The sequence below is a fragment of the Solea solea genome, chromosome 8 (assembly GCF_958295425.1).
Source record: "Solea solea chromosome 8, fSolSol10.1, whole genome shotgun sequence".
Taxonomy (NCBI): Eukaryota; Metazoa; Chordata; class Actinopteri; order Pleuronectiformes; family Soleidae; genus Solea; species Solea solea.
Window position 1 is genome coordinate 15,794,562 of NC_081141.1, and position 18,373 is coordinate 15,812,934.

General features: G+C 38.0%; 1 protein-coding gene across 3 annotated transcripts in view; it reads left to right on the plus strand.

Moving 5' to 3' along the window:
* The first annotated feature begins 4,707 nt into the window (after window positions 1–4,707).
* LOC131463503 (dmX-like protein 1) overlaps window positions 4,708–18,373 on the plus strand; it is a 45,640-nt gene continuing 31,974 nt past the window's right edge. For 2 of the 3 annotated variants that reach the window (XM_058635245.1, XM_058635247.1), the window contains exons 1-15: window positions 4,708–5,083; window positions 6,937–7,176; window positions 8,474–8,599; window positions 11,372–11,449; window positions 11,891–11,969; window positions 12,111–12,252; window positions 12,629–12,695; window positions 12,923–13,107; window positions 13,661–13,865; window positions 14,467–14,647; window positions 15,210–15,386; window positions 15,482–15,723; window positions 16,301–17,006; window positions 17,557–17,678; window positions 18,007–18,096. In XM_058635245.1, coding sequence (XP_058491228.1) covers window positions 7,090–7,176; window positions 8,474–8,599; window positions 11,372–11,449; window positions 11,891–11,969; window positions 12,111–12,252; window positions 12,629–12,695; window positions 12,923–13,107; window positions 13,661–13,865; window positions 14,467–14,647; window positions 15,210–15,386; window positions 15,482–15,723; window positions 16,301–17,006; window positions 17,557–17,678; window positions 18,007–18,096 — 2,487 coding nt within the window. In that variant the 5' untranslated portion in view covers window positions 4,708–5,083; window positions 6,937–7,089. The remainder of the gene's footprint in view (window positions 5,084–6,936; window positions 7,177–8,473; window positions 8,600–11,371; window positions 11,450–11,890; window positions 11,970–12,110; window positions 12,253–12,628; window positions 12,696–12,922; window positions 13,108–13,660; window positions 13,866–14,466; window positions 14,648–15,209; window positions 15,387–15,481; window positions 15,724–16,300; window positions 17,007–17,556; window positions 17,679–18,006; window positions 18,097–18,373) is intronic. The other variant, XM_058635246.1, reaches the window with a different exon arrangement.

The following is an 18,373-nucleotide window of genomic DNA, read 5'->3' on the forward strand; positions in this document are numbered from 1 at the left end:
GCTGGGAAGAGACGCAGGAAGTGGGCGCAGCAGCAGCAGCAGCAGCAGCAGCAGTCCTAATGTGATGGGATATCCTGCCGCCTGCCTGCTAACCCGTCTTCCTCTGTTGGTAAATGTCTGTTCCCATCCTTTCGCAATCACCTCTGCAGGATGAAGTTGTGCTGCTTAATAGTGAGAAAAACACAGTCAGAGACACATCATGTTATGATGCATTGCATGCTCACGTACACGCGCACAGATGGATATATGCCCTGTTGTACGTGGGCCTTACCACATGACACATGACAACCGCACACACACACTTACACACACACACACACACACACCTCCAGTTGACTCAACAACATTCACAGCCAAGGACGCTGTCACTCGGGTCACCAAATTACGCACGGATGAAGGTCAGTGTTGAAAATGTTGCACAGAAAGGAAGAGCTGGTGGATGGAACACACAGAAAGTCTGCCAGAGATGGCACTAACAAAAACAATATTATCATGCAGTGCAATGCAGCTGGTTTGATTTACTGAGTGCAAACACGGACTATTATCCATCTCGGTGCAGTTTTACATATAAACACCGAAATGAAAGCCGTGTTTAAAGGGCTCCACATAATTACCCTGCAATTACACTATTTATCATTCTGTGATCACTAAAGCCAAATGCTAAATGGCTCGTCTCTACAAAAGAACAGTTGTTTTATTTGACATTATACTTCATTATGGTTAGGTACTCATGTCACTGTCAGTCAGACAAAGTTCAGCGACTTGTGTGTATTTTCTCCAATGGAAAAGCCGCCTTTCCTCGCATCCCCCCACCCACTTATGGAACATCAAAGCACGGCCACACTGCAAATTTCAAGCCCATGTTGGCATTGCCCTCCTACCTCCAGATCCAGTAATTACAGCTCATACAAGACATCAACATTATTACTCGTCAAACCATGGTATAATAATACCACAAAGCACTTCAAAGGGACAACTCACATTTCAAGGGAAAAATACAAACTCATGGATTATGCATCAGGAAAGACTGATTCAACCTTTCGACGCAGCTGGGGCTCAGTTCATGTGATATAGAGTAAGAACTAAACATGATTATCAAATGTTATGTAGGTGTAATTTGAAAGCATGTTATATGTGATTGTTCAAACCACTCCTGCTTGTGGTGCCAACTGTTTTGACCAGTGTGTACGTTACATTTGCAGCGTCTCTCTCACACAGGATTACAGCGGCCGAGAGCGAGTTTAGAGGGAAAAGTTAAATTGCAGCGCTTGGATGTTAAGATGAGCTGCCATGCTACCAAAGATTTTTTTTATGCCTCAATACTGCCCTCTTGTGCCTCATGTGTTAACATGTTTTGTGTTTTGTTTTTTTAAATGTTCCTTCCATATATATTTTCTTCTCAAAGTCAGATGAAGAAAAACAAGTTTATATTCTTCCTTTTTAAAGACATCAAAGAAGATCAACTTCATCCACATTCTTTTTTGCAATATTTTATTGTTCATTTTCCATTTTAAGACACAACACAGAGAATATACACAAACACCAACCCACCTGCATACGAACTAAGAGAGACCAAAGTCATAAGAAGCAGGTAATACTGAAGAAAAAAATGAAATGAATAAATAATAATAAAAAAGAAATCATCAATTCATCCACCTCATTCTTCATCTAAACTTCATTTATTACAGATATATATATATACATATTTTTATATATATATATGTATACATATATATATATATCTATCTATATATATATATGTATACATATATATATATATATATATATATATATATATATATATATATATATATATATATAAAAAAAATTAGATCTAAAAATTTAAATAAGAGCTTAAACGAGGGGTCTCAAACGCAAATGACCCGGGGGCCTCGTATAGTTTGGTCAGTAGGGGGCCGGCCAAGTGGGCAAAAAAAATCTAACTTTTTGAGAAAAAGACGTTGAAATAGTAATATTTATGATGATATTTCACCTAATTTCAAAATAAAAGTGTTTGTTTTGTTATAGTTCACAATATAAACATATTTATGATGCAAAAGGAATATATTAATAAAACAGAAACATACAGGAATAACTCATTATAACTTAATATTAATTGACAGGCCACATGGAATTGATAGCATATCATGAGTTTTGGGACCTCTGGCTTGATTTTCACTGTCACTGAAATGTCTTCAAACAAGACAACGATGTTATTCAGTTATTCCACATCTGCCTTTATGACACAGGATGTTTATTACACATAACTAACTAAACATTATCATGACTATTTTCAGTTTCATAAAAGATCATGTGAATAGCTAAGGGTGTGTTTCTCTTTCTTGTTAGGTGCCTGCACTGAAAGCATAAACACTGCTGGATGAGCTTAGAATTCACTCTTACTTTGAACAGTAATATCTATACCCCCAATTACTGAATTTTGTCAATGAAAAGTCTTTGATTTCAATTATGAATGTGGTTCACGTCAAACCAACATGGCAAAACTTGAAATGCAAGAATATTATTTAATTGTTGTTACATCTAGTCAACGTACAGCACATTTAACCAGTAGTAATCTGGTAAGGTTGTGCCTTTGTTGTATGTCAACACTGACAAGCAATGTATTATTTATCGCAGTTAAATTATGAAGTAACATCTTAACGATGCTGTGACCTACTTTCTGACTGGAAAGTCAACACTTTCATCATCACCACCTTCCAACTGCCATGACAATACATGTCACTGACCTTCCCTGATGTCACTAATATGTCAGATATTTTTTATTATTCACTTAGAGGTGCATGTTCCATTTATTTCAACATGCTTTGCTTGAGTATGAAGCCTCCAAATCCCCGTCCTCATTCAGGAACCTCCTTCAGCAGTGTTTTGTTTTTTTAACCTTGTGGAGCTGGGAGGATGTGTGGAAATGGAGTAAAGGAAATAAAGAAATCAGGTGACCTCTGAAAATATTCCACCAGTCTCAGAACACCTGCTGCTTTCCAGCTGCTGTTCAAATTTACATAATTCAATGTGTTATAATTTAATTGGAGGCCTGGAGGATAGATAGAATATTCCATTTAAACACATTTTAGTCTAAATGATGATTTGCAAACTCAACCTGTGCAAATTCACCATGACACTGTTGCCGAAATGTTCAACATTCATTATCTTGCTGCAAAATGAACCCCCTGGCCAACAAGTGTGTCTTGCTTTGTTACTTGTCTTTTTCTCACATTTTTGACAACAGTAAAAGGGAACTCCTCCTGCAGTTCAGCATTCATTGTCCTCATTAGTGTTTTACTGCCATTTTATAAAGACTTGGGCATTTGAAAATAAATAAAAGTACCACCAGTTCTGCAGGAAAATTGTAAGATAACAAAACTGTTCTGTTTCAGGTTGGATTAAAGCTGCAACATGTTCAGGAATACGCAGTAGTATAACCCAGGTTGTTGGGATACAGTGCCACCCTGTGGTTATTTAGACTCCCTCCCACCTCACATATGGCCATAATCCAAGATTTTGATTACATTTAAATTAAACAAAATGACACAAAAAAGACAGGGCAAATTCAAACGAAACAGAACATTTCTGTATTTACTGTATTCTGATCATTTGAACATTTGATAATGGATGGTCAGTTGAAAGACGTCCTCGCTTACTGGGGAAGTGTTCACTGCAAGCAGAGGTCTCAAATGCACGGCCCGCAGGCCTCATGCGCCCCACCACTTAATATCGAGTTATAATGAGTTATTTCTATATGTTTTTGTTTTATTAATAATAAAAAAATTGTGAGCTATTTATCGTTCCATATCAAAACAAACACTTTTATTTTGAAATTACGTGAAATATCATCATAATAATTATTATTACGATATCTTTTTTCTCAAAAAGTTTGACTTTTTTTTCACTTTTTCACAGGCCTCCTACTGAACCAAACCAGACACTGAGTGGCCCCCCAGGTCATTTGAGTTTGAGATCCCTGATGGAAAGAGAAAATGGCACTGAAAAACCAATAAAAAAATGATGTGAAAGTAATGACATTCTTCATTACTTCCCATGACAGTAAAGAGTAATTTACCCATTTTCTGTCTAGTCCACTTTCTTATGAGAAAAGTTTATCTCATGCATAGTTAATTTGTAAGTTGTGTCTAAATCATAAAAGAGATGTCACTTCAGTTTGATAGATTATTGCTTCACTAATCAATTAATGTCCATGTTTGTTTGTTTTTTTTCTCGATTTTGTGTGTTTTACTTTTGGTTCTTCTTTTGCAAGGCAAAAGGACTTCAAGTACATCCGAAACATCAACTCTCTCGCTCTGTTCAAATCATATGCATACTATGCTATGCTATGGTACACCCTGGACAGTTCTGCAGTCAATCAAAGGGCCACATATAGAGACCAACAACCATCCACTCTCACACCTATGGTCAATTCAGATTCAGGTCACTATGTAACCACTATTTACAACATTGTTAGGCAGAGGACCTTTGCAAAACACATAGAACCTTGAAGCAGATGCATCTGCATGTGGACTAATGAGAGTATAATCTGGATCAAATGGTAACATCTGTTTTATACGCATTATGCATTGTGTTGCTTGTGTGTGTGTGTGTTTTAAAAAAATATTATTATTATTATTTTGTGCGATGTACTCAGCTTGTCAAACGCAACTACAAAGACCATCATGCATTGCAACGAAACAGCAATTCTCATGACACATCTCTCTACCACAAGTAAAAGCTTCCTCTTTTGGAAGCATCCACTGTGCTCACCTTTGGTTAGTGGTTGGCTCCCTTGCCTTAAGGTTGTCATTTTGACACGTAAACCAATAATCGTATCGACAGGTAGAGGCCGCCGGGCACTAAATATGTGCCGTCAGTGAGCCGCTGGTGCAGCTAGCGCTCTAGCTCAGAAGCTTGCTAAAACAGCCACAGAAGCTAGTGTGCGCTAATGGCAGCTAACTGAGGTGACCGCACTCGTCAACTCTAATGTTTGGGAGCTACGTTCACCACGAAGGAGCAGCTGACAGAAGAAAACGTTGACACTGTTTCTGCGGGATACTTGACGTGGAAGCAGAACTCGGTGAGTAGCGCAATCGTTTATGTGACACTGCGTCTTCTGTAGACTGTACAGCTGACTAGCTAAACTTGACGGCTAAGTTAGCGTCATGACACGAAAACAGGTCAGTCATGTATATGAGGTGTCTCTATTAATGTGGAGACACATATTTATGCAAACCAATGACACAACTGTGATGTTTTACTTTGTTGTCACCCTTTAATACGTTGTCGTATGAACATTTTGTCACGTGAGTTGCCACAGTTCAGAGATGATGAGGCTTATTTTTCTCCCCGTTTATGAAGTAAGATCGTGATTTTATCACTGCCCTATTTATGGGTCATGTTTCTAAACTACCTTTGAAAGTACAGGGCCTGTTTTCACTCAAAACACAACCATTGTGACTTCATTGACCGTACAAAAACAACTTCATTGTTTATCACCTTATATGTCTATGCAACTGTTTTTATATAGCACGCCTAAGGATATACTTTCAGAGAATATAAATATGCGATCAGACCGCAGAATGAAGACAGTCACACTGCTTGACAGAAGTGGAATATTACAGGAATGAGCAATTCTTGAGAATACAATTGTCTTTAATTTGTAAAGACCAGGACTGAATTATTTGGGGAAAGTATCTAATTGCAATGAAAGTTTCTCTTTCATTGCATTCACATTGTAGTAGATTTAAAACGGATGCCATCTAAATATTAACTACTCTTTCATCCATCCATCTATCCATTATCTACCTCTTTATTCTAACATAATTCCCATTACTGTAACTTTAACAGTTAAGTATAAAAACACAAGTGGATATTCATGCATAACATGTTAATTGCTGCCTTGCTATTTATTTTGTTCATTGTGGAAATTAAATTAGGAGATTGATGAAAATAGTGAACTGATATACCAGTATTTTATAATCTTGATTTTTTTGTTTGTTTACTTTTTACTTGGACATGGCTCCTATAATATTATCATCACTTATATTCACTGATTTATTTATATTCAACAAGACAAAGCACATCACAATGTGAATTAACTGGTTACAGGTGATAATCCAGACACACCCACTCTGCACCCCTTTTAACAATGGCATGTCATCTATTGACATTATACATTTGATTGATCTGACGTTACCCCCCATGAAAGCTCAACCTGCTTCTATTACTTTTGGACCTCTCGGACCTCTCGAGTTTCTGCCCACAGTCCCTTGTTCCAGTTCCTAATCTATACTAACAGTGTTGTCATTGATCTTGCTGATTTTTAAGTGAAAAAGCCCATAGTGTTAATCTTTAAAATGTTGATATTTGAAATGGTGGGAATTTTAATAGTGTCCCATTGTGGGATTAATTTCATGCAGTTTTGGACTGCTGTAAAAGTTAAGGAACACTTTGACATCAGCTGCAAAATTCTACAAAAAGAGTGCCTTCCCCTGTCTTCTGACTCGCTGCAGTTTCAGTTGGATGTAGGATTTTTATACAATATAAATCGTGCTTTGATTCACTCAGCCCTTCTTTTGGTCTCTCTTTCTCTCAAACTGTCACTCATAGAGACTCAAACACAACCACACAAGTGCAAAACCCCTGACAAGAAATGCATCAGTATAGGCAGGCTGGGGAAACAATATAATTTGGTCTTTTGGAACAGAAATACCATGTAAACATAACATAGTGTGAGGGGAGTGAGATCTGATTATATGTGATCTCAGAGAATGCACCCATGAAACATTTTAATGCCAGGTGTGCACCAGTTACTAGGTCTAAACCAGGGAGGGCTAATGTGCAGGGGTCAGTAGTTGTGCTTGCCTTAGCAAAATAAGTTTCTGCTTACCTGTCTCTGTTTTTGTCTCTTCTTTCCTCTCTTCCAAACAGCATGTCTGTAGAGTCCCTAATGTGAATTTACAGGCTTCAGACCAAGATGAACTCAAATTTCCCATGGTTCCCCATGAACCTCACCTGGAGTGGGTGGGTGTTTTGAGAAAGGACAGAGGAGGAACGCACACATCGGGTCTATAATCAAAAGTCATGAATCTCCATCAGGTCCTCACAGGGGCTGTCAACCCGGGAGACAATTGTTTCTCTGTAGGGAGCATCAACAATGTGCCATTTACGGTAAGATATGTCAAGCTCTGGAAATATTTTCCTCCCTGACATGTAGGAGCTCTGTATCTTGAGGTGTGGGTAAACCGATTGGTCACTAAGACAATACACCCATTTTAGACCCTGCACTTGGTATTGCTGAATAAAAAGGATACCAGTCATATAAAATGATGCCAATGCTGTTGCAACCTGTGTTGTCTGGTGACACTCAAAATAGAAGTTTATAAGGACAGTAGCCTTCCTTATGTTCCTTTGTCACACCAGACATTATGATGTGTCATTGTAGGAAGTACCAAATGAATCACATCAATGAATTTTGGTCATCATGCATTTTTATTTATACATGTTCTCTTTTTCTGTCCCATTTCAGATAGTATTCAGTAAAAGATGTCATACAAGTGGTACCGCACAATACAGGACAATTTCTTTAAAAATACCTAGTTGCACAAGAGTTTGAGCAGTTGTTCTGTCTATGTAACAAGGAGCAGCTTTTCTGTTTGAAGGACTTTTTTCAGCAATAACAAACAAACTCCTCATTAGCTGTGTTTACCCTGGTTTAAACAAAAATAATTTACAGGGCTGAATTATTAATCTTCTTTTCTGTGTAGCTCATCTCTCTAGACCAAAATCATGTTTTTTTTGTCTGTATTATAATGCAAAAGTATTGTGTTTGTGTTGGTCAAAGGTTCCTTTACCTGCTTCGTCACAACACCCACACTGTTTTTCTCTCAAAGACAGTCATTGAGAGAAATAACAACTTCGGCCAGGTTTAAACAAAAATACTTGTAATTTTTTAAATTGACCAGTTTAAAAAAACAACTGACTGGCTAGATAGCAATGATACAATGAGGTTGCTCAAGCATTGCCTAATGGAATTAAGAATGAATGATTGTTTTGTCATATTAACTGTATAAATGAAGTGATTAACAACAGCATGAAAGCACTCTTTGTTTAAGATTAAGACTTTATTTCATGTCTTGAATTCAGAAAGGCAGTACCTCTGATAGCATTTGTCACAAGGACCTGAGCTATTCAGTGACTGGATCAATAGCAGAACTATGTCCTTCTGTCTGTCCTCTTGTAAAAGAGTCACAGTCACAGTGCATCATAGCTCATGTGAAGAGCTCCATCTGAGCGCTATGGAAATAGAGTGTATAATTTAAATCTTGCTGCTTTCTCTTCAGAGGTGTCACATGGTGGCAGAGCAAAAATGCAATTCAAGTGTGACCCTTCATGCAATTCTCTCTGGATGGAGCAGAGTGTCATCTTAATCTATTCTCTCTACTCTTTTCTTTGTCCTCTGACATAGGCCTATGCGTCAGGTTGCGACGTGGTTATTTTGGGAAGTGACTTTGAGCGACTGCAGATCATCCCAGGGGCCAAGCATGGCAATATCCAGGTTGGCTGTGTCGACTGCTCACTGCAGGGTGGACAGGTAAGAGCCCATAAGGTCAATCTGGTATGTTGCTGAAATGTCACGGTTTTATTGAATACAGACACCATTGTATTACAGTTTAAATAAATATTTATTTCATGTTAAACAAATTAGATTATTGGTGCATTGAATTTACTTTGGAAGTTGGAATTGGGAGTGATGTCACCCCTGAGTTGACTGTGTTCCAGTTGAGCAATCAGAAAAAAAACATGGATACTCGCAGGACTATAGACAACTTATAAACAAATATATACACTCCACCTGGAGCACACTTAAGAGTATTATGCATACAACTGACTTAATGGGAAACAAATAAGACAAAAGTACAATAAAGAGTAACAGTGTTTGCTTACTGTTGGGTTTTCTAAGTTTGCTGTGACTTACCGACTTGGAAATCTTACCTGAGGGGAGTTTTCATTTCAAACCTCTGACACACCATTATTCATTATGTATAAGTAATCACATGTAATGTAAACTGAATCACAATTATTATTCTATGAGTCAATAGAAGATAAAGCTCTTGATGCAAGACAGTCTTGTGCTATGTAATTGTATTTCAGAATTTAAGCAATATAATGCAACATTATTACACTGTACAGTCATCATGAAAAACAAACCAGTATGACCCAAATTACAAAAAAAGTGCGGGGCATAAAAGTTTGTTTTTGTACCGTGAAGCACAATTACATGTTTACATGGCTACATGTGTGGCAGAAGAACTTTATTCAGGGGTTTGCCGATATCATGCTCATCTTTAGAATCCTATACACGTTTTCTTTCTTTGTTTTTTTTAACACTTTTAAGTTAACTGTGACTGGTGTGCAAAGTACAAGCTCTGCATTGCTCTTATTAAATGTTGGCAGCTTAATGTTTTCAGAAAAGCATTTGTTGGCAACGTCAAAGGCACTGTAAAAAACTTGAGCTTCCAGTCATCAACTCTAAGTGAAGGAAACATTAACAAGTAAAGCATGTAGTGATACACAAGAAGATAACTCTTTTATGAGCTCTGGTTTTGAGTATTGGCACAAATACCAGATCTGGTGTGATATGTTTTAATGTGCATTTGAAGCAGATTTCTAGGAGAAAATGGATTTGTGAAATGATTTAGTTATTTATAATTTCCCATTCCATCTGTGTGACAGAGATAATGACAAGTTGCCCTCTTTGTACGGCTTCCGTTTCATGTTTAATTTCTTTTATTATTTATGTTTTGGCAGGACAGCAAATTGCTGTTTAAAATTGAAGCTTTGAAATATTTTGGATGGTATTTGGTATGGAAAGGTTGATAATTGCCATTCATAACTTTTTCAATTCAATTCAATCTTATCTGTGGCAAGGATCACAAGGAAAAATCATTCAGAAATTAGAAGAATTATGTATAAATAAAGACCCTAAATCCCAACTGCACTACAGTTAATGTTAAGTCTCCAAACCGGGGAGTCTGGTAGTCTGCAGTTTGTTTTTACCTTTTTATTTTTTTTTTCTCACTGGAAGCTAAAGCAATCCATGGTATTAATGAGTCCGCTCCGCTCAGCTACTCATCTTCTGCATTTGATTTTACAATTGTTATAGAGTTGCTGCTACATTTACATACACTTGAAAGTCCTTCATAAAGATATTACCATGAGAAGTCATTATTTCCAGATCCAGAAAAAAACAGACAGGGCTGATTTCATTCAGAGAGGGGTGTTTATATTCACCCAATCCCTTGCCACTCCCCTCATGTGATATTTAATCCAATTGAGCTGGGCCACAACTAATCTCACATGACTCTAGCATGGTTTAGCATCTCTTAAAATGTGCTCAGCTGGTATTCTTGCCCTTCTCCACACTGTGAACTTTACAGTGCTATTAGTTTACAAGGTATTGTTGAGCTCATAATGTAAGTGCTGTACAACTTTGGCTGCACTGTGTATATACTGTGTAATAACCACCTACTGTCCTTTATTTTGAAATTTCACCTACAGACAAAAAGTTTCAATGAAATAAGTTTTTTGTAATATTTATTTATTACTTATTTATGCAAATGGCAGATTTGTAGAAGCATAGCAACATGCAGCAGCAGGCTTTTATGTCTTCCATCTGGTTGGACACGACTGTTATTTGCCTTGCTTAATGCCATGAACAGAAGTTTATTTTTTAGAGCACAGTAAAAATAATGGCATATTTAGATTACCTCAGAATTTGTGATTATCAGTTGCTGTAGTAAGCAAATCAAAACAAACCTATGTAGTGCAGCATTGCACCTTTTACACATGAGTATGTGGCTCACTTATTCAAAGAATTCACTCGCGGACACTCGGCATATTCTTTACCTCACAAAAGACACAGCTGCTCTTATCCAAGACCTAGACCTAGGGTTGTTATTTGTCTAAATTGCCATCGTAATCCATCCATTCCCACACTAACATTGTGACTGTGGCTGCCATAGAGAGCATTCAAGCATCTTATCAGTAGTCAGTGCATAGAGATGTACATACAGTCGACAAGGCAACAACACTGGGTTGATACAGGCTATATATTTTTGATTTGTTGTTTATTGAGGGACTATGCTCATTAATTGTTGAGCGATGCCATGGTTGTATTCACCAGTGTGGCTTCCATTTATTAAATTCAATAACTGCAATGTTTTATATCTGTGTGTGTTATTTAAAGCAGTGAATTTTAAATCTTTTTCCATTTCAAGAAATATATGTGTAATGATGCATGGTTTCACAGTGAATCAGAAAGTATTTCTTGATGTGTAATCTGATGCCTTTTCTCTGTTGACAGATTGCAGCTTCCTATGGAAGCACTGTGTGCATCTTTGAGCCTGTTCAGCACCCAGGTCAAAAGGATGCATCATCGACTGTAAGTAACCTATGTTCTATTTTAATTACAGTCTGTTCACGAAGTTATTCAAACAAGACATTTCTCTTTCAGGCAATGCACTCGTAGTTAGTTAAAAGAGATCGGAATATTTTCCCTCTAATCCTATTAGTTTTACCAGGGAAGAACAAATGTTTGAAATACACACACATATTCTAACTGGATTTTTCTATCTAGTCATGAAGTCAGTATTTTTTTAGCTCTCTGTCAGAGAATAGGATACAGTGAAATTAAATTATTTTTACACAATGAACAATGCTCAGTACCTCTTTCATAGTAGAAGTCTCCTGCCATCACACTTGCAGTCCATGTGGCCTGATCACAAGTTGCTCACATGGGAGCAGCTTCACTGGCAGCTCACTCTTGTAAATAATGGTGGTATTGAGTAAAGTAAATGATGTTTTGCTTTTTCTTTCTTGACAGAAGTTTCACTGCCAGTGGCAGAAGACTGGTCAGTTTGTATTGCATTCAATAGTACGCAACCTGGCATGGCACCCCACAGGTACTTTGATATATAATTAGTTTCTTAATGTCACATATCTTACCAAAAGTAACTCAAAAGCATTAATAGTAAGTTATTATTATTTTTTTAATTTTATGACTCACAATAATACTGTAAGAGTGAATGTGTTTGTGTGTCTAGGCAGCACTCTCTTAACAGGCTCTAGTAGCCTTCAGTTGTGGGCTAATGCTGATGGACTTACAGAGGAAACTGAAGGAGGAAAGCAGCCCGAAATGACCATGATAGATTCTAATTGTGCCTGGAGGTGCATCTGGCAGAGCAAGTAAGAACTGATGAAGACTTTAACATGGAGATTTGAAAAAGGAAGGAACTTTATTTATTCAAAACGTCTACTGTACCTGACTTACCTGACGTTATCAAAAGTTTTTTTGTTTTTTACTAAATAGAACATTTATAAACCAGCTAGTTCCATTGGTGATACATTTAACTTAACTTTTAAGCCTTCTTATTTACTTTTCTGAGATGAACAATTATGTTTTAGCAAGCATTGGTAACATGCAGATAAACAGTCCATGTGGAGAGCAGGAAATGTGGAAAAATGAAACAATGACAGAAATTCATCAGCTATCAGCTTTTTAATTGATCTGAAGTCATATTTTTGTAAAGGCTACTGTATTTTTTTCCTTTTTTATCTTAAGGACAGCCTCTCCAGTCAGTTTGATGAAGTTTTCACCTGATGGGGATTTCTTTGCTACTGCTGGACAGGTAAGCATCTTTTACCTGGGGTGGCTAAACCTGTTCAGATTTGGATACAAACTACCCTGTAGACTACCCTGTTTTCTTTGTTTATTTACAATGACAGAGCATGTGGCAATGACATAATTATAACTGTCAAGTAACTAAACAATACTGTCTTGCCCTTTTCTCCAACCTAATGGCTATAACTCTACACTATGCCATCAATTATATGCCTATTTGTGTCTCTTGTACAGGATGACTGCTTAGTAAAGGTCTGGTACTGCACCAGCAAGTGGAAGTCGGGTGTTTCGAGACTTTTTATTCCTCCAGATCCCAGTGTCAGTGTCCAGGGAAAGCTGGCCTTCTCCTTTGTCTACCTGGCCCACCCTCGTTCTGTTACCGGCTTCTCTTGGAGGAAAACCAGCACATATATGCCACGGTATATAAACTGTCAGAGCAAAATTTCACAGTCCCACTTTTGCAGCCACAATACATTTGTTTTCTTAAGTAGCTCAGTTCAGCCTAAGCTAGCACAGCTGATGGCCACAATAAGAAAACCTCAAGTTGAGTTGCTCGCTGTGATTTTACTTTAGTCTTAAGAGGGATATACAACAGCAATTGTCAAATTTTCCCAAAGTGAAGTATGATTGGTCCTTCTAAATTGCAAACACTCAGATAGGAACCATATCAATACATATGCCATTACTTTTTAGATGATCAGGGATATTGATAGGTGTGTGTCCTCTGTCTGACACATTCAAATCTATGGCTGATGGGGGGTTTGGGGGGCAGAATACTCACTACAGAATACAACACTACCCTTACAAATGGTTCCTGGGACTCACTACATTGAAAATCTATCAACATCACTGGATGATAAATGGTCAATATTAGATAATTAACAAAATTATGGTTTTTTTCAGCCCCTCGGTGGACTTCATACTAAATCATTTGCCATTATTTTTCCTCTTCCCTTTTATTCTTCCAAAAAGAGGTGCGGTGTGTAATGTTCTGCTCACCTGCTGTAAGGACAGTGTGTGTCGGCTCTGGGCAGAGACGCTGTTGCCGGGTGACGGCCTCATGTCTGGGCTCCTCAACAACAATGCATCTGGCCAGCACAATGACGCACCTAGATGTGCTGCTCCTACTAGAAAACACACCTGCAACGGGAAGGTGCAAGGAAATACAACACATGAAGTAAGGAACTTTAAGGAACTTTATTGTACGTTTTATAGTTGCCAGTTTATCTTTTCTAATATTTGTTCTGATATTATTAAAGCTTTGTGGAAGGCTTTAGATGATATCAGTAAATAAGTCTCCTTATTGTTTGGCCACTGTGGGCCACTTTTCTACTGTATATGCATTTAAAAGTCAATGTATAAATAGGCCTCACTGTCAAATAACAGAGCCCAGGGCTCAAGAGTAGATAGGTAAATAGATTTGTAAATGTCTCTTATCTGCCTTAAGAAAAGCCTGTAAAAGGTAGATGTGTGGAATTATTAAGTATCACAGATGAGAAGTGCCTTTGCTGCCAGTGGATCATCCTGGCAGTCTAATAAGTCACTTCACCTAAAGAGAAACGCTTATTTGTCAGTAGATACAAGTTGATTAATTTACAGTTTTTCCACAGTTTAAAAATGATTAATGGTGAACAATGTGTTTTCTCTATTATGTGTACAAAGAACAAGAAAGCATGTTGATTGACCCAAGCCAACATTCTTACAGAATTAGAGGGAAACAATTATATAATTGTCTGATTTCAATAATGTACGTTTTCATTGTGTTTTATTTTTGACAGTTTAATTTTCAAGAACCATGGCACTTCTCTATAAATCAGGATGTGCCCAAGCTTTCCCAGACTGAGTGCCTGCCTCAGCATCAGAGCCGCCACTACCATCACAAAAAATGTAGCAGCAACACACCTCTTGCCAACGCCCTCTGCCACTTCCACATAGCTGCCAGCATCAACCCAGCTACAGGTTAGACTTAAAAACATAACTTTCTTAATCTAGTTGTTGATCGTTGAAACAGATTTGATTACATTTAGTGATCTATTTAAGCTGCACTTCTTAAAGAAAAAGATATTAGTTATTCCTAGTCCATAGAGGCTGCATAGAGAGAGTGGCATATAATCAGTTGTTGGTCATCAGTTGGTCACAGGGCTTGAACTTTTTTATTTTTTTTCAGCAAACATTCTGCAGATTTTATACGTCACCCTTGGTTCGTTCAAGTCCCAGTGACCTTTTTACCTCACTAAAAGTTGTTCTCAGTAAATTTTCATTTTGTTTATCTGTTTTTTTGTGGGGTAGCTTCAGCTTAAGTTTGACCTGAACCAGGACAGAAAGTCCTACAGCTACTACTGAAGGGTCATATTTGTACGCTTCAATTAAATTTTAGCATATTTCAACCCACACTGCTCCAGCAGTTTTCTGGTTATCCAGCATGCCCCTAGTCTAATGTTATGTACATTTCTGTTATTCTCAACCATCTTTGTTAAATGTTGTAATGCCTTATCACTTATTTATATTGTGTGTTCCTCAGACATTCCTCTGCTGCCCTCAATCTCCTCTCTGACTGCATCAGATGATGAGGAACCTGGAGGTCCTTTTACTGTCCACTGGCTCAACAACAAAGAGCTTCATTTCACTTTGGCTATGGAAGTCTTTCTGCAGCAGCTCCGAGGCAGCTTGGAGCAACACAGTGAATGCTCCAATGGAGGTATAGGAAAACATTTGGATCAGATTTTTATTTAAAAGGGTGTGTATGTGAAAAACAAGAATTCACATCAAGGCACTTTATGAATTCTCTTTCAGAGCCTGAGGATGAGGAGTACTCTGATGAAGAGGATCATGGTAGCAGGCCAAGTGATCCCCAAGGACCAGAGGGTGTGGAGCTTCCAGTTGCAGCAGTGGAGCATGAGGTGGATGTGCTGCTAGAGGAGTGGAATAAAGGGGCAGACATGTTGTTCAGCATCCATCCCATGGACGGCTCTCTGTTGGTCTGGAATGTTGACTGGTTGGATGAATACCAGCCGGGAATGTTCAGACAAGCTCAGGTACATTCATATTTATGTAAAACAATGTATTAATGGCTACTTAATTTATGATTAAGTTAAATTAACAAGCATAACCCCTTATAGTAATGTATTTTTCATTCATTTTTATGGATTGTCATATGCCATAACACTTCTGCGTCTCTGCATTTCTTGGTCAAACAATTGTCAGTTATATTTTCATTTTATTATTTAATTATCAGTGTAAACTAAATAGACTTTTCGGTTCACTCTTTTGAATGACTTGCAGCCACATATTTTAGTATATTTTAAGTATTTTGGGGGGGATCTTTGTCAGTGTCAAAACGTCACTTGCTGCTCAGCTTCAGAATGTAAAGGAACAGAATTTCAGCCCTTTATTTTGAGTCAAACTTAAAAAAAAAAAAAATAAATAAATAATAAAATGGGTTCATGATTGTCATTGCCATCTATGTTTTTGGTACAATATCACTGGCAATTGTGCAGTTTCATAATGATTTAATTAACCCTTTTATTTGAGTCCCACTAATCTAGAGCTCTAGTTTTATTTATTATTTGTTTGTTTTACATTTTACTACTCTAATGTCTCTCTTCCTCTCAGGTGTCTTTTGTGTCCCGTATACCTGTGGCATTTCCTGCAGGCGATGCAATCTCCTTGAGCCACAGTGTTGTTTTGTATGCCTGCAACAAGAATGTGGATCTAGCTATCCAACATGGCAGACAACGACCACCTGGGACCACATTGCCTCAAACTAAATCTGCTTTAATAAGCTACAGAGACCAAGGAAAAGCTACACCCAGCAGTAGTCTTCGACTAAGCATTTTCACCCCAAACGTGCTTATGATCTCCAAACACGCCGATGGTTCTCTGAACCAGTGGGCAGTCAGTTTTGCAGAGGACTCTGCTTTCTCCACTGTCCTCAGCGTCTCTCATAAGTCACGGTACTGTGGCCACCGCTTCCACCTCAATGACCTGGCCTGTCACTCATTACTTCCTCTCCTCCTCACCACGTCACACCACAATGCTTTAAGGACACCAGAGGTAGACAACATTCTTGCTCCCCCAGAGGCCTGCTCTTCTGGTTTCTCTCTGCCCCGGAGTTCACGAGCCAGCCGGGCATCCCTAGGTGTGGTTTCCCAAGATCCTAATGCAATCTACAGTGAGCTGATTCTATGGAGAGTGGACCCTGTTGGCCCTCTGTCTTTGTCAGGCGGGGTCTCGGAGCTAGCCAGGATCAATTCTCTCCACGCGTCAGCATTTGCTAATGTAGCCTGGTTGCCCACACTCATTCCCAGCAGCTGTTTAGGTGAGAAAAAAATAATTATATTTTGTATGGGAGGTTTCTCATTACCTCCCTGTGTGTGCATGGGTTTTCTCCGGGTTCTCCGGCTTCCTCCCACAGTCCAAAAACACGGGAATTGGACACTCTAAATTGACTGTAGGTGTGAGTGAGAGATTAGATGGTTGTCTATATGTGTGGCCCTGCAATGGACTGGCGACCTGTCCAGGGTGAACCCCACCTATCGCCCTATGTCAGCTGAGATCGGCACAGTTCCTCCCCCGTGACCTTTGTGGGGGATAAAGTAGTAGAAAATGGATGGAAGGATGGATTTCTCATTACTTCATTATCGCTCTTTATTTTCACATTTACTTTTCTTTATCAAACTGTTATTCTGCTTTAGTATTATAGAGGAAATTCATTTTTTTCTGAATAACCAACTATGACCAAATTAATCAGCTATACAAGTAAACAGTCTGAAATATTCTAGTACTAATCCTTGCTGGACTTTAAATAGTCTGCACTGCATATCTTTTATAATTACATGATCCCTTTTTTTTTTCCTTGCCATCTTTAGGTGCATACTGTTACTCCCCAAGCGCCTGCTTCGTGGCAAGTGATGGCCACTCACTCAGGCTCTATCAGGCTGTTATAGAAGCTAAGAAACTATTGAGTGAACTCTCCAACCCCGAGATATCGGTAAGTTCTCAAATGGGATTCTCATACAGGATACAGTCACCATTGCAGTGATTGATTCCCTATATGCACTTACAGAATTGAACAAGGAATATTTAGATGATTGGAATGGCAGTGACCTCTCTAACCCAGAGTTGAATCCAGCAAGAAATTACCAATATTAGGTTTTAACTCACAATTTGTCTTTTCTTTTTTTTTTTTTCATTAAAAAGTTCTTCGTCTCATTGAAAGTGCTTTTAAGTTTTTAGACAATGTCAAATGTATTGGCATCAGAATACATTTGACACTCTGTTTAAGCTGATACTAACATGAAATGTCTTTTTCTCCTTAGAAATATGTTGGGGAGGTATTCAACATGATCAGTCAGCAATCCACTGCAAAACCAGGGTGTATTATTGAGCTGGATGCCATAACTGACTTTGTAAGTGGAGCTTAATGAGCATATCCCTAATAATTATAATTTAAACTTGCTGTCTCTCTAAGAACAAGGCTTTTATTTTCTCTATTTTTCTTTTTTATTAAAACGAAAGAAATATATGTATAAAAATCGATCTATAGACCTTGTTTTTAATGCCTAAGTAACTATTTTTGTGCGGCACATTTGGTAATTGTTTCTGTAATGGACAACATGAGGATTACTTTAAGGATTATTTAAGGTTAAGGTTAACAGGCATAAGTGTTTCCTTGTTTCTCAGAGG